Raw genomic sequence first — 16,896 nt, forward strand, 5'->3', positions numbered from 1 at the left:
AGAAAAAAAGCGCGGCTCGGAATGAAGCTGAGTATTTTGGTTTGACCTCAAAGTCAGATGGAAGGGAAGCGCGAGGAGTGTGGGGGCTGCTTCGGGTGGCATGAGCAGCTGTTGACAGAAAAGCGAGATCTTCCGGTTGCCATAGTAACATTTGTATTGCCCACACTGCTGTGCGCGTCGCCGTGTTTATAGCTTATTTGTGCAGCCCTCCTGATGCCGGCGCGGAAAAAAAAGATAATTGCCCAGCCCGGGCTTTTGTGTTGACAACTTGCCACCTCAAGGACATTGTTTCTTTCTTTTAGCTTTGTACTTGGCAATCTGTACTAAGACCAAAGACACGGCTGTAAGTAACTAGCATTTTACGTCATACAGTGAAAGCGTGCTTGCGTTACATCCATTTTATAGCATTTCCTTCTGACAAAAAATGACAGTTTCACATCCTGTCAGTAGTGAAGCACTTCCCGCTTCTCCACATACTACATGTTTCATGAATCTTCAGTCTTCATGTCTCACAGATACACTTTGTCTTTTGACAAATCACACAACATAAAGGAGCTGTCACATTGGCTCACGTTGGCCTAGATTTGATTCTGCCAGCACATCCTCTACCATCTGTATGTGTAGAAAAGCAGAAATGATGGCGATCTGTGTTGAACTCGCATCATTGTAGTCCTTTCGGCTTGTATTGTGTGGGAACCATTAAGATAGCAGATTATGTATTGCATGTACGTGTCTTGTACTGAGGCGCTGTCTGTGTCCCGCAATCTCCCTCCACACGCGCACAATATATTCATTGCCACCCACCCCCACGCTGTTGTAGACACATGCAGGCCGGCCGCCTGCGCTTACTCCCAACAGCATCCATATCAGGCTATTTGACTACCAGATAAGGCTGGACATGGGGAGGGTTGCTGGACATCTCATGCAATAAATACTTTAATCTTTGCTTTGTACAGTGGTACTATAAAGGACAAGTCAAGTCAAGTCAAGTTTATTTGTATAGCCCTAAATCACAAGCAGTCTCAAAGGGCTTCACATAGACAGAAATTGACAATTATTCTCAAAGCATCCCCTGATCTTAAGCTCCCAAAAGGGCAAGGAAAAACTTAAAAACCCCTAGCAGGGGGAAAATGAGAAACCTTGAGAAGGGACCACAGATGGAAGGATCCCCCTTTCAGGATCACCAGGTTGAAATGGATGCAGAGAGGGCACAAATGATACAACATGAAAATCAATTAAATAAAAAGTGGATGTCCATGTCACAGCAGAGGGCTGCCGAAAGGAGCCCTCAATTGTCCTGGCAGTGCTCTTCGAGGAGGTTGAGCTGCAGTTCCCCTATCCTGAATTGGCCACGAGAATCCAGATAGCCGCTGTCAGCATGGGTACCACCTAACCACCTCCCCGGCCGGGGAGGGGGGAGGGAGGGGGTGTAGAGGGAGAGAAAACAAACTCCAGCCGAATCGGCCACTACAGGTTAGTTAAAGGCCATGTCATAGAAATGTGTCTTTAAACGTGTCTTAAATGTTTCTACTGAGGTAGCAGTCCTAATATCCATTGGTAGGGCATTCCAAAGCTCTGGAGCCCGAATAGAAAATGCTCTAGAGCCTGCAGACATTTTCTTAGCCCTCGGTGTCGCTAAAAGGGTAGCGTTTTGCGAACGAAGGTTACGAGACGGAACATAAGGAACAACTAGGTCGACGAGATATGAAGGCGCTAAGCCATGCAGCGATTTATAGGTTAATAGAAGAACCTTGAAGTCACATCTTAAATGGACCGGAAGCCAATGTAAGTTGGCTAGTATTGGGGTAATGTGATCAAATTTTCTTGTCCGAGAGAGCAGCCTTGCAGCGGCATTTTGTACTAACTGTAGACTTTTGATGCGGGACTTAGGAAGACCCGAAAATAGTACATTACAGTAGTCCAGGCGCGACGTGACGAACGCATGTATAATAGTTTCCGCATCACCGGTCGAGAGGATCGGACGAATCTTTGCAATATTACGAAGGTGAAAAAACGCAATTCTGGTTATATTCTTAATGTGCTTTTGAAAGGAGAGAGTTTGGTCAAATATTACCCCGAGATTAGTTACAGTATCGCTTTGAGTGATAGTACGGTTATCTATAGTTATAGCGGTTTCCTTGAATAAGTGTTGATAACGAGCTGGACCAATTATCAACATCTCAGTTTTATCTGGGTTAAGACGAAGGAAGTTGAGAGACATCCATTGCTTGATCTCCGCAAGGCACTTCTCAAGATTACAACAATCCCGCGGATCTGTCATCGATAACGGCATATATAATTGGGTGTCATCCGCATAGCATTGAAAACTAATATTATATTTACGTATTATGTCCCCAAGCGGAATCATATAAATATTAAAAAGAATTGGTCCGAGAACCGATCCCTGTGGGACACCACATGTAACATTATAGAGCTCCGAGGACGCATTGCCATGGACCACTCGGTGCGTCCTGTTTGATAGATAGGAATGGAACCAGCCTAGTGCTGACCCTGAAATACCAACACAACTTTTAAGACGCCCTAATAAAATATCGAAGTCTACAGTGTCGAAGGCAGCACTAAGATCGAGTAGTAACAGTACAGACGAAATGTTTGAATCCATAGCTACGAGGAGATCATTAGTCACTTTCGCAAGTGCTGTCTCAGTGGAATGATTAGCTCTAAAACCAGACTGAAAAGTGTCGTATCGATTATTGGCGACCATGTAATCAATAAGCTGCTGCGCTACTACTTTTTCAAGAAGTTTTGCTATGAATGGGAGGTTTGAAACTGGCCTATAATTACTGAGACAGTCCGGGTCAAGATTTGGTCGCTTAAGTAACGGTTTAATGATAGCGGTTTTAAAGGCTGTTGGCACTATCCCAGAGGAGACAGACAGATTGATTATATTTAAGACGGACGGTCCTAAAATTTGAAATAATTCTTTAAGTAGTTTGGCTGGAAGAGGGTCGAGTAAACATGTTGTTTGTTTAGCCGCACTAACAATTTGTGTAAGCCTTTCAAGAGACACGCTTTTAAAAGTTGAGAGGGTTGTTGCATGATCATCAGCGTTGGTAAACGGCGTGCTCGACCGAGCGATTGGAATGCTATTCTTGATCTCATCCCTAATGGATTCAATCTTTTGAGCAAAAAATTTCATGAACTCGTCAGCTGAGTGGAAGGAACTATCGGAGGTCGGCTGGCGCAGAGTCAGCTTTGCCACTGTATCAAATAGGTGTTTCGGATTGTTTTTATTGAGATTAATAACTTGCGAAAAATATCGAGTTTTTGCTAAGATAAGCGCATCTTTATATTTCAGGAGGCTATCCTGCCATGCCTGATGGAAAACCTCAAGTTTGGTTAGACGCCATCTGCGCTCATGCTTTCTACATAATTGCTTAAGCGTACGCGTTTCATCTGTGAACCATGGAGTAGGCACTCTACGGCGAGTTTTCAGACGTAACGGCGCCACAGAGTCAATGGCATTTAACAATGTCGCATTGAATTCATTCGTAAGATTATCAATAGAGTCGGCGTATGTGAGAAAATTAGTGCTTGCCGGCGACAGTATTTCAGATAGCGCAGTTGCAGTCATAGAGTTGAAATGACGGCTCCTATAATGCTGATTGCTCTCTTGTCTTTGACAAGGAACTATAATTTCAAACTTTATTAAGTAATGATCAGACAAAACAGTAGTGTATGGCAGTACTGCTATATTTGAGGTTGCAAGTCCTCGGGATAATACCAGATCTATGGTATTTCCATTCTTATGCGTTGCTGCCTGTACAGCTTGCGTAAAACCAAAGGTATCAGTTAAAGTCTGAAACGCCGAAGTAAGTGGCTCTGACGGTAAATTCATGTGGATGTTGAAATCGCCCATGATAATTATATTATCCGCATTGGTTACTAGATCAGCCACAAATTCTGAAAATTCATCCAGGAAGCCAGAGTAAGCCCCGGGTGGACGGTAAATAACAACAAGATAAAATGACGGTAAAGCGGTGGATCGGACAATGAGAACCTCAAATGTTTGACCACCTCAAAAGGAGACACTGGTAAGGGAAGACGTTACCTTGATGTTAACCGGCCGTTTCATTTGTTTGCGATTGTAAAAGAAGGCGCACTTGACTGCTTGTTGCTCGTGGTTGATATCATTTTAATTTATACTCGTGTGACAATGTTAAAAAATTAGATCCGTAAGCGCCTTACACATCTTTATTAACCCTCATTTGTCATTAAAATTAATATATTGTTCGACCTTTCCGAGGTATCACTGTACCTCAGTTATATTCGCCAGATAATGAGTCAGAGCGTATTAGAACTGACGACTTACCAGCGATTAATCCCCCGGGGCCATTTGTTCAATGTCAAAATATTTTTTATGCATATCCACCCTTTCTGGAGTCAGTGAAAATGATGTTGATGTCTGAGGTGAAAATTAGCCCTTATCGTATGGATGTATCTATCCTAAACAACAGAAGTTTCTGAAATCTCATAGGATTGTCAAAGGAACATGGACGTGAGTCAGATTGAAGGCAATATTACAGTGTCAGAGCCTCTGCAATAGGACTGTTGAAATGAGCCAACCATAATGGCTCCGTGCTTGGTAGCACTGCACCACATCAAAATTCGTCAAGAGCTGCACTGGTACGTTGATGTTTTTTTTTTTTTTAAACAGTGTTCTTTTGTAGAGGACAGCTTTTCCCACATAATTTGATTCGCCTTGTGGTATCTCCATTTTTATGATCCATCCCATATCCTTATTTACAAGCAAATCATTCATCAGAGCGAGATATCTCATGTTCACATCTGCCCTACTATGCTTGTTTCCGACCAGTCCGATAACCGCGTCACATGATCTTGCGCTTCGCTGATCGAGTGTGAGACATTTAAACTCATCAATGTGGTCAGACTCCAAAAGGGTTCAGATTTACGTATCAATCCGTAATCCACAAATCTGGATCCAAGGATGGAGTGAACTGACAAATTGATCTAATCCAGCGGGCTAAATGGACGTTTGCTAAAATGCTCCCGCGAAGAATCCAATTTTGTCACCATCCCCCATTTATTGGGCAGGCAGGGAATACACCCATCCATATGCCACAATAGCATACTCGGTTATTTATCGAACAAGAAAAGGCCTATGCAAGCCTTATTGTACAGAAAATCCATTGAAAAATGAGCTTTGGGATCACTACAACCTGGGTGACAAGCAGCCGATTGACCTATTTCATTGTGAATCTCCTTAAAGGAGCTGTAGGTTTGAGGTCCTACGTTGCTGGTGTGAGCGATCTCTTTGTGCCAGGGAAAGATCTGTAATGTGTAGCTGATCATCAGCCAGTCATTTTATCATCCGTCGTGACCTAAAGGAATGTTAACCAGTGGGTAATTTGCTGAACCACATCGCTGGCGACGAGTGACTCAGAACAGACAAGCCGCACGTCGAATCAGGAAACAGGAATCGGCCGTGTGAGTTGTGGCTGAAACCAGTTTTTTTTCTTTCCAGATTCATGACCCTGAAATAGTGCAGTGTTTTTCCCTCCTGTCTTTGGATATAAATCGAGTGGTCCTCAGTGTTATCACTTCCCCAGCAGTGTTTTCCTGTTTTATGTCAGGTATAGGGGGGCGGGGGGCGCGCTATGAAGTGCACAAATTGTTGTTGTGATTACCTGTTTTTAGGATCATTATATATCACCCTGCCCCCATTCCACCATTCCTCTCTCTCCCGTCTTCTCGCTTCTACTTCCCCTCCCCCACACTCCCTGGGCAAGCTTTCCCCCTCCCCCGCTCAAGACTGCAGCCCAACCAGAAGCTTCAAAGGCGGGTTTTACTCAGCAGAGCAGTTCAAGAGAAAATGGCTGCTGTTTCCAGGTCTTGTTTGCACATCTGTCAGGAGGTGACTGTTCAGGAGAAAATGGGGTCCCTGCTATGCTGGTTTCAGCAGCATTCTTTTCGCAGACCTGCATGGGCTGGAGAAGGCTGCTTTTTGTTTTGCACATCCCGTTTGTTTGCTATTTTCCATTCATTATGAGTGGAATTTGGTGATGTTTTGTTATATCTCAGAACCCATGCAATCATTTACAAGCTTTTCTGATTGACCGAATATGTGAATTGAATGAAGGCTGGAATCCATAAATTGGGGCCTATAGCTACCTAGTAGCGTATTGTCTATTTTTAGACTGCCATAAATGCAGCACTTACTGTCTTGGTTCAGCGGCTTTATTGCAAAAGATGTCTCGGCATCCATAAATGTTAACATTGCACCATTTTTTAACGCCTCGCCTTTCTGTACATATTGCGTATGAAGGCGAAGGGGACGTGGGGGGATGGGAAAATTGCAGCCCTGCTCCAAAATGCACAGAGCTCATCGGCACAACGCCACACATTTTTCCAGCAATTTTTTTGGTACTGGGCAGTTAAGTGCCATCTGTTTATTTTGTGTTGCATACACAGGAAATCCTGCATTTACGCTCTCAGTTCCACAGCTGCATTGGCTATTATGTGTGCATATTGGATCATAAATTCCAGGCATGAGCACATCCAATTATCAGCTATGGGGATGTTGTGTTTCTATTTTATTCATACATATATTTTTTTTAGATTTGTTGTGGAAGGCTTAGCGTCTATCTTATTTTGTTTTTCTTTTAACAGGAATACTTCTGCCGTTTGCAGGCAAATAGTGTCGTACATTTTGTTTTAATTCGAGACAAACAAGTCAACAATCACTGGGATCTTTGCGCATAATCGCCCGTGTCATGAAATAAGGTTCAGTCTGTTCCGGGGTTGAAAAATGTTTTTCTTTATGTAGTGTTTACAGGACTTGTTCAAATAACCATCACAGACACGTATCGTGTTTTGAAGTTCTCTTCCTAAGCTCAGAGCAGAAAACTAGAACAAGGCTTACATGTTCTCCTCTTACGTCCACGGACATAAAGGTATAAAATGATTTTCTATATATATGTACTTAGTAGGTTAGGCTCATAAATGATCCTGGTTAGTGATGGACTGTTGCCTGTTGTAATTAATTAATGTTAGTATGAACATTTCCTGTTATTTTAACAGTGTGTTCTTTGTATTTTCACTCGTGTTTGAAAAAACAAATTGATTTGTTGGTGTCAAATCAAAACAGACAGTTGGGATTTCTGCATCGGATCCACGAAAAAGAAAACCTCAGGGTGTAACTGTAGGGCTGCTTGATGTTGTGAGTAGTATTCCACATTTTACTTTGAACCAAACCGAATCGAATGATATTATTTAATTCTGTGAATCTCTGTCGTGTCATCCAAATGTATTTTTTTTTTAGTTCCCAGCTACCATGCATAAGTCTTTCTCCTTTTAAATACACAAATTTTCCCTCAAAGCTTTAATGGCACCATGTTACACCATCTGCACAGACATATCAACTGCATTGTCCTGTATACAAACGACTGATGACCATCTATTTGTATGCTCTATCAGTTTTGCCCGAGGCCCATAAACCCTCTTAGCCATTGTAGCTAAACCAAAATAATCTTTTAGCCGCACTTGAAAGTCATTCGCCACCTCATCTTGAATCTTTATGTTGCTAAACTTTTCAAAGCTGCTTGTCATTTTGCACAACCCTGCAAGTTTGTTTTTATGCAGAAGTCAATGCGGTAGTCACATGTTACTTTCATTCTCGGTTTGCATCAACGCTACTCACTCTCACTCGGTACTCAACCCGACGAAACACTGCCACATATAAACAATGCGGAAACTTCATTTGAATGTAATTATATTGTCACAAATCACTTGCGTTACTGGAGAATTGTGGAATTGTTCAATTTGCATACATATACATAATGACATTTCTGCTTTGAAGTTAGATGCGGACTTTTGACAAGTTTCCCTGGGAGAATTTTCATCAACCAAAGTGGCTTTTGCCAGCATAGTGAGCCTGGAAAATATTTGCATGGCCTCACACTGTTTCTGTTTTAGTCTCAGGGAATTGGTGTATTGTATCACGTTTTGCAGAGGGGACCCGCTTGGATTCTATCGTTCATGACCAGAATTTAAACCCTGGTCCCCTGTGTCAAAAAGCAGCAGCGTTATCCAATCAACCATCCAATGCATCGCGTGAGCTCCAGCGACTGCCAAATTAGTCTGTAACCTAACCTAGAACATATTGTACTAATAACGTACCATTGTTAGTGGGAACAAACTCTATGATGTTTGCGCACTAGTATTATGTTAAGATGTTGAAAGTAGGAATGGAAACAAATTTGTCCCCCCAAAAAAACAAGAAATGTATGCGAACAAAGAGACACAATTCTTAGCGACATATCTCTAAACCAAGTTGTGGTGGAAACGTACCCGAACTGCTGTGTAAAAGCAAGCTAGAGAGCTAACGCTTTTACTTGGCATGCTTTTCACTCATGACATTGATGTTGTTTGGTGTGACTGAGCCTTGAGTCCAGCACGGCAGACATTAGTGTTCCCATGACAACAAGGTTACCCACTTAGCGGTCGACGTGAGTGAGTAGTCACTTATATAAAGATAACGTTTGTAGGCGGTGCAGCAATTTCGCAAACACCGCTTGTACTGTTCATTTTTTAACCACAAATGAGATGATTCCACCTGATTAAAAGTCACATTTCGTCCACACCTGTAATACCCTACTCTTAATCTAAAAAATGGTAACACGAGACAGTCACACAAAGAGCTTGATGCTGCTTTTATTAGCTGCTAACTATAACTAAAAATTGCTCTGGAACTGCTGCAACTGCGAGAAACAGATCTCTATCTGCTCTTTATTTTTGTCTCGTAAACTGCCCTCCCCCATCCAAATGTTACCAGAACTGCCAAGCTAAGCAGAGAGCCTTTCATAGTCCACTCATCACCTCACTGTGGATAAACCTTCAAGCATTTTGTCAGATATGGAGGCCTAGGTAGTAATGTTCAGGGATCACAGCTGGTCTGATTGATGCTGATGCCTTTTGCTCCATCTTTAGCGGGGCCTGAGCGCCTTCAGGCTTCCCTGGAATTAAGTGTGCCGTTTGTTTTCTTCTTGTTGTTGCTGCTGTTGTTGTGACTGGGCTTTCACGAGCCCCCTCAAGTGTAAGCTAATGGGCGGCGTGGTCAAATCAGGACACATTCGCTTTGAAACGAAGGAACGCACGTTTTTTTTTTTTGTTTGTTTCCATGCAGAGGAAGGCCAGAGAGGTTTTGCCTCTTTGAATTAATTTGCTGAAGCAAGGGATGAGTATGGGGAAGAAAATGTGTCGTAATAATAACGTCTTACAAATGCTGCGAGTCTCTTCTGCTTTTCTTCTTCTGTAATTTGCTGGACATTTTTAATCGGGTGCTTCCTTTTTAGAGCTGAGTTTGTCCCACTGGGAGACAGCGGAACAAAACGCATTGTACCTGCATCAATTAAAACTGTTAGTTTAATTACAGAACCTCTGCTGTGGTTCATTAAGGTGAAGTCCCATAACAAAGATTATAGCAAGGTGAAAGAGTTAATCATTCCTTTTGAGGAACTTGGTCACCCCCTCTGGCTGTGCTGTCTTTGGTAATTGGGACAACACTGTTGTCTGTATTTTCCTCCATCGCTCTTGTTGCTACGTTACCAAAGGGGAATTGGAATAGCCACGGGCGGTGTTAGCAATTCAAGTTGGACGACCATACATACCTCATACCTGATGCAACATTGATTCCTAAGCAAGTATTCCGGGTGCTGTTCAGTTTGCCCGGAAAGGAAAAACAGCTCGTAGGCTTAATAGTACAATCAAATTCCACCGCCACATTGGCAGAATCCGTCACTTGCTTTTTATAAATATTTTGACTTCTTTTCATCTTGTATCACGGCTCTTTCGCCATCACGCTGCGGTTTGCCAGGTCACGAGAGGCACCACGTGGTTTTCTGGTGAAAAACCAATCCTATTTATTCCAGTAAGAAAATGTGAACCGTGTCTGCGCATGGTCATCTAGCAGACATTCTTGCTGTTTGTGTGGAACGGATAAAAAGATGCGCCGTTGCAGTGATGTGAGTGCCGAGACGTATTATTAATCCCGCTTCTATTTTTGTATCCCTCTCCAGGAGTGAGCCGAGCCTTCCAACAGACCTCCGCTGTTTCTTTGGGCTAAAATGAGTATTACCAGTGACGAAGTGAACTTCTTGGTCTACAGATACCTCCAAGAATCAGGTTGGTCTTCTAAAGCTGACACTGATGCAATTCCGTTTGATTCCATTTGTTTTTACCTGAACTGATTAAAAAAATATATAAAGGTGATGTTGACTCTAATGTCACATTGAAATGGCTCATGAAAGACTAGTTTTGAACGCCATTATTTTTTCTTTCTGACATGACAAGTCTCTCGTGTTTAGACTTGCAATAGAGTCGACAGCACTGTTGCGGGGTGTGTGTTCACAACATCGCTGTTGTGCGCCGTGTAGTCGCATTACTTAGCTATGAGAAACTACACGCACATACACCTCAGACTGTTCATGGTAAGACCTGCAAGAACAAGCAGTTGGATGCACGCGTGGAGTGTTTCTTTGCAGTGACATCGCCAACTATCGGTTCAGCGGGAGTATTGCAGCGATGCGTATTTTTATTTCCTTTTTGTTGCTATCATTGTAGTGGATTACGTTGGCAGTTATATTCTTGCTGTTCTCTCGGGTTATATTTAAAGTTGAGGATCTCCCGAGATTTGAAAATTAAGACGGAATACTAAAAAAAGACAAATACAATCAGGAGATGCCTGAGGTTGTTATGTACTGTTTGAATGTATGCATGTATGTTTTGTGATTTTTTTTTCCCCCCCCATGGATTTTGAGCAAAAGGTCTGTTAATTTGGGCCCATTGTGGCTGATTTTGCAGCAAATGTGTCTTTCAACTGTTGACTTGCATGCGTGGAGAGCACAGTGGGCCAATCCACAGCTGTCAAAATCAGAGTGGTTTAACTGCCGTATAATATGTAATTTCCTAGAAACTGAAGTCCCCCCCCCCCCCCTGTTAGTCTGTTATATAATCCCCAACTTTCATTCCATACATAACCCAAATGTGCACGCGTTGGTGTCGCCAAACACAAATATTGATGGAAACCCCCTTTAGAGTCGCAATGACCACAGCCTGAAAGAAATCTCAATTTGCTCTAAATAGGTCAATCGAAATTGAGTCTCAATGACTTTCAGATGTTAGACGTGTTATGTAACTGGGTCTGAGGAAGGAACGGGACTGAGAAACATATGATTTTTGCTTTCAGGTTTCTCTCACTCCGCGTTCACCTTTGGCATCGAGAGCCACATCAGCCAGTCCAACATCAATGGTACACTAGTGCCCCCTGCAGCCCTCATCTCCATCCTGCAGAAAGGGCTCCAGTATGTGGAGGCAGAGATTAGCATCAATGAGGTGAGATGAGATTAACAACTGTCCGTATTGTCACAAAAGGTTTCGTGCTATGAGTCGCTCACGCTTTTTTGGTTAGGACGGAACGGTCTTCGACGGCCGGCCGATCGAGTCGCTGTCGCTCATCGACGCCGTGATGCCCGACGTGGTGCAGACGCGGCAGCAGGCTTTTCGTGACAAGCTGGCCCAGCAGCAGGCCGCTTGCCCCATGACGGCGTCCACTTCTGGAAACCAGTCCAACGCGCCAAAGAATGGGGACGCCACCGTCAACGGGGAGGAGAACGGCACCCACAACATGAGTACGTTAAAGATCATAGAAAGGGGGCCAAATATTTATATTTGGGTGGGTTTGCAAAGAATGTAGAGGTTTCAATTGCGCATAAAGTTTCCAGTAATGAATACGGTGATTACAGGGATAAACACACCACCGTTGTTTGTGTAGCATGTGTATTGTTGAAGTTGTGTTTTAAATTGTCGATGAGGAACACGCGGTCATGCTATTTCTGTAGCTGATGCAGCTATCAACCATCCTGCTTACACAGCAGAAATACAAGCCCTTATCGGGTGTGCCGTGCACTCAACTGTGCTGCCTGGTGGAAATATTTCTTTCAATTGCACTTTCTTCCTTATTTTAATGCATACACAAATGGTCCATGCAAATGTGTGCTGCGATAATAGGAGATTGAGGTTACTGTCCTTATCTGTATATTTTGGAATGGATGCTGCTTTATCTACCCGCTCACCAATTCGTTAGCTTCAGAAGCGCCGGAGTGGCAAATAATGCGATCCTCGCAGAATGTGCTATGGTTGGCGCTTTGCAGCTTGATGCGTTAGTGAAACCTGAGAGGTGTGGATCAGGTGGATTGCGAACGGGCGGATGAGAGACAGAGAGAGAGAAAGAGAGAGACTGTTTGTGTCAACATGGACTTGAGGGATTTAATTTCAAGGTGTCAGCAGCAGAGGAAGTTTAGATGTGACTGAGGCTTTACTTTCTTTGTGTAAAGAAAAGTGAAGCTCAGGTTGTTTTAAAGCTGAGTCCTTCACCTTGACATAGAGTGACAATTCTGCGCTGATGTCCAAATAATAACGAACAGCATGGACACGTCCGTTAATTTTTTTTTTCTTCACATGTTGACATTTTGTTGTGTTCGCAGATAACCATTGTGAGTCAATGGAGATGGATGTGGACGTGGAGATACCCGCCAGCAAAGCCACAGTGCTGCGAGGTCACGAGTCGGAAGTGTTCATCTGTGCCTGGAACCCTGTCAGTGATCTGCTGGCCTCGGGGTAAGCTGGAAGGCCCTCGTGTGTGTGTGTGAGTGAGTTTGTGTGACAAAGCTGACCTGAATTAGGTAGGGAAAAACAAAAGTGTGACACCTTCTTGTATGCAGCAGACCATGGCTTTGTTGTCTAACGCGCTTTCACTGCTCAGACTGTTTACACCAATGGTGTGGAACTTACAGCTCATGAACCGTGAGGACGTTTGATGTGACCTGCCATGCATTTCCAAATCAATTCAAGCTTAAGAGGAGTCATTAAAAACTACTCTAATACACACGCTATACTTCAGACTTCAGAAAAACATTGATGCACCCAATAGATAATGCCTGATTACATGAATCCTAATAGTCTTGGTATTTATTGGCTTTAGTTCGGGGGACTCCACCGCCAGAATCTGGAACCTGAACGAGAACAACAACTCCAACTCCACCCAACTGGTACTGCGGCATTGTATCCGAGAAGGGGGGCAGGATGTCCCCAGCAACAAAGATGTCACCTCTCTAGACTGGAATGTAGGTCCCAGCTCCTCCGCGCGCGCGTCTTGTTGTCGTCGTCCAGACTTTTGCGTTAAGAGCCGCGTGTCTTTCCACCCGCCAGAGCGACGGGACGCTCCTAGCGACAGGCTCGTATGACGGTTTTGCCAGGATATGGACGAAGGACGGTATGTTCTGTCATTTGTGCGGAACCATTAACCTCGGTATTAATTTGGGGGCGGGGGGTGATCGGGCTTGGGGTCTCTGCTATAACACTACATTGCTGTCTTCCATTAGGAAATCTGGCGAGCACCTTGGGACAGCACAAGGGTCCCATATTTGCACTCAAGTGGAACAAGAAGGGGAACTCCATTCTCAGTGCTGGCGTAGATAAGGTAGTTCATGATGCCATTTGTCTCTCCCTAGCAGTGAAACGTAAGCTTGTTTTATTTAGGGATGCGCCAGGATCTTTTTTTTTTCAGAGCGACAATGAGTAATGTAATCATAAAGTACATATTGTCATGGAAACTAAGCTTGTGAAATATCAACTTGGGAGTTGAGCATATTTACACCCACTGAATTATGATGCATCACTTTGATATGCTAAACTTGCTTTTCCCAGACGACAATCATTTGGGACGCGCACACAGGAGAAGCCAAACAGCAGTTCCCCTTCCACTCAGGTAAAGTATATTCAATCAAGTATGTGGGACAATCTGAAAAGACACCAGCAGCACATCTTAATGAGCATATTTTTTTGTTTCCGACTTCCCGCAGCTCCAGCTCTAGACGTGGACTGGCAGAACAACACCACCTTTGCCTCGTGCAGCACGGACATGTGCATCCACGTGTGTCGCCTCGGCAGCGATCGACCACTCAAGACCTTCCAGGGTCACACTGTAAGTATAGGACGCTTGGCTCCGTAGAACTCCTGATAGAATGTCCTGGGGGAGCCACGATAATGAGCGCTGCTGCGTGTGTGTGTTAGAACGAGGTTAACGCCATTAAGTGGGATCCATCGGGAATGCTGCTCGCCTCCTGCTCAGACGACATGACCTTAAAGGTGAGAGCAGCGCTCTGCTTCAGGATTTCAAGACAAAGAACACACCGAAGTGAGGAGGCCTCTTGATGTTTATGTCTCCTGCCCCTTTTTTGTTTTTTTTCTAGATCTGGAGTATGAAACAGGAAACGTGCGTCCACGATCTGCAGGCTCACAGTAAAGAGATTTACACCATCAAGTGGAGTCCGACCGGGCCCGGCACGAGCAATCCTAACTCCAACATCATGCTGGCCAGGTGGGATAGAGCCCTGATAACAGAACTGGTACCCCAAACGACGCGTTGTGGCCCTTTTAACTCCCGGTGACCCGCGGCGGTGCAGCCTGACCCACATGTTCCCGCATGTGTTCCACTTCCCACAAGAAAAGAATGCACTAACAAGCTTATACTTCACGCAGGAAATAAAACAGTCATTGTCAGCATCACTGATACAACTTCCTCATCTCAAGCAAGCCAGCAGCAGCGTTAAAAGCCCCATATAGTTTATTATCTGGGATAAGAAACAAAAAAGCATACGTGGTGTATTTATTTTTCGGCGCTTCCTTCCGCACACCTGCAGCGCGTCGTTTGATTCGACGGTGCGGCTCTGGGACGTCGAGCGAGGCGTCTGCATCCACACACTAACCAAGCACCAGGAGCCCGTCTACAGCGTGGCCTTCAGCCCGGACGGCAAACACCTCGCCAGCGGCTCCTTTGACAAGTGTGTGCACATTTGGAACACCACGGTGAGTCACAGCCACGCCCGCATCTCCTCGGGGGCTGACCAGAAACCATCTTCTCATTCCGATTCCTCCCTCGTGTCCTTTCAGACCGGGGCTTTGGTGCACAGCTATAGAGGTACTGGTGGGATCTTTGAAGTGTGCTGGAATAGCACCGGGGACAAAGTCGGCGCCAGCGCATCAGACGGCTCGGTAAGTGCCCAAACAATTGAATTATCAACTTAGAACTGATACTGGAGAAAGACAACAGTATCGGCAGTGAAAATAAAAGACAATAACGAGTTAACACAAAGTCTCAAGATGCAGAAGGTCTCCCAACACAAGTCTATCCCCGTGTAGGTATGTGTCCTCGACCTTCGGAAATAGCGGAATTGGCCGGCGAATCGTTGGAATGTGCAGCAGACTGCCTTCTTTAGACATCAGCAAATGCTCTCTGTGCTCCTGGAGGGGGGGCGTGACACGTAGGTGGAGTTAAATACAACAACAACAACAAAAAAAACTCACAGGAGCAACTACAAGGACAAAAAAAACGGACAAAGAAGGAGCGACTCACCACCATGCAGGGGTGAAGCCGTCAGACATGGAGCGTGTTGACGATGAGTCCAATTGGAGGCCGACGAAGACAACATTGGAGCTACCCCCGAGTTTTTATGAGGTGTCTCGTGAGGAAGCGCTACCATCCGCCACTCCTCCCTCCCGCCCGCAGCGGTGCTCTGCAGCCCGGCCGCTTGGCAGGAAGGGTGACGTAATCGAAACGCATGCCAAAACGCCACCCATTGATGGGAAGAAGGCTTGCAGAATTCCTTCCCGCAACTCAGCGGTGACACAATGAGGGTCAGCGACCATAGCGAAGCCTCACTTCCGAAGGAGGACGGCTCGTCCGAAGACCCCCGTCGCCCCCCCCTACGTCCTTCTCTCCACAGATAGACTTGAAAGTGCGAAATGGTGGAGCGTGCAGTTTCTGGACACCAGTCCGCCCAAAAATACAAACCTCCCAAACCGGCCCAATTTGCTCAGTAATTGGAAACAACATGGACAAAAAAATGAGTGAAAAAGTGTGGTTTACAAAGAGAATTTTTCCCTTTTTTGGATGTACATGTAAAGAATGTAAAGATATGTAAATTAGATTAATACACAGACTTATATACTGTGTATATATGTTTATATACAGTCCACCTTATTGACGTCACGTTAGGGGCTCACTAATGGCTAGAGCGGTCTTTGCTGACGGGCCGCAACGAGGCCGCTTTTTAATTCAAAACGTCTTTTTCCAGTGAAGGCACAAACGGCAAAATTTACGAAATCATCATGGTCGTCGTCGTCTTCATGTTCGGTTGCGTGTTCACATAGCGTGTTGAATGGGCTGTACAAGGCCACACCTACCAAACTAGAAAACAGTTATGGCGGGTTAGCCTTTTCACATTTTTGGTTTTTTGGACACTATTTCCCCCCCAAATCTGAATCCAATCCAAAATGTTAAATTTGTTTTTTACCGGTTTGAGCATAAAAAAAAAACATTTCCAACTAGTTCCACTCTGCCCCTTTGTTCCTCTTCCATTCCTTTGCTGTCAAGTTGCGCTCAATGTGAAGTGCACTTTTTTTTTTCCTTTCCTGACAATGGCTTTCGCAATTTTTGGTTATAAGTGAAAGGCAGACAGTTTCTTTTATCTCGCCCTTTCATACTTTTTTTTTTCTGTCAGGTGTCACAATAGGATGTCAACGGGTGGTCCATCGTTTTTCTGACTTTTTCAGAGCCATTATTGTCTGTGTCAGACTGGGAAATTGGGCTGTGGGTTTGGTGGCCAATGTGGATGAAAGGCTGTGACAGCTACTATTACTATGTCTCTGGCGCACCCTGGTCCAGGGTGTGGTCACCCGTTTCAAGACAAAACATTCAAGTCGTTCAGTGTCTCAAATAAATCACTCTATTTTGATATCAGAACACTTGCGCATTCAATTGTCATTTCTTTGTTTTGTTCTTTTTTATCACACTTT

At 44.4% G+C, this 16,896-nt stretch overlaps 1 protein-coding gene across 2 annotated transcripts in view; it reads left to right on the forward strand.

The window, feature by feature from the left end:
• Positions 1-16,843, forward strand: part of tbl1x (transducin beta like 1 X-linked) — a 24,866-nt gene extending 8,023 nt beyond the window's left edge. The window contains exons 2-15 of one of the 2 annotated variants that reach the window (XM_061287040.1): positions 10,059-10,164; positions 11,228-11,373; positions 11,450-11,669; positions 12,525-12,657; positions 13,022-13,163; positions 13,249-13,312; positions 13,422-13,519; positions 13,747-13,807; positions 13,902-14,023; positions 14,113-14,187; positions 14,292-14,419; positions 14,742-14,907; positions 14,992-15,093; positions 15,241-16,843. In XM_061287040.1, the coding sequence (XP_061143024.1) occupies positions 10,107-10,164; positions 11,228-11,373; positions 11,450-11,669; positions 12,525-12,657; positions 13,022-13,163; positions 13,249-13,312; positions 13,422-13,519; positions 13,747-13,807; positions 13,902-14,023; positions 14,113-14,187; positions 14,292-14,419; positions 14,742-14,907; positions 14,992-15,093; positions 15,241-15,267 (1,542 nt within the window). In that variant the 5' untranslated portion in view covers positions 10,059-10,106 and the 3' untranslated portion in view covers positions 15,268-16,843. Of the gene's footprint in view, positions 1-10,058; positions 10,165-11,227; positions 11,374-11,449; positions 11,670-12,524; positions 12,658-13,021; positions 13,164-13,248; positions 13,313-13,421; positions 13,520-13,746; positions 13,808-13,901; positions 14,024-14,112; positions 14,188-14,291; positions 14,420-14,741; positions 14,908-14,991 lie in introns of both variants that reach the window. The other variant, XM_061287039.1, reaches the window with a different exon arrangement.
• Positions 16,844-16,896: the final 53 nt, after the last annotated feature.

Source organism: Syngnathus typhle, linkage group LG9 (genome assembly GCF_033458585.1).
Source record: "Syngnathus typhle isolate RoL2023-S1 ecotype Sweden linkage group LG9, RoL_Styp_1.0, whole genome shotgun sequence".
In the NCBI taxonomy this organism is placed as follows: Eukaryota; Metazoa; Chordata; class Actinopteri; order Syngnathiformes; family Syngnathidae; genus Syngnathus; species Syngnathus typhle.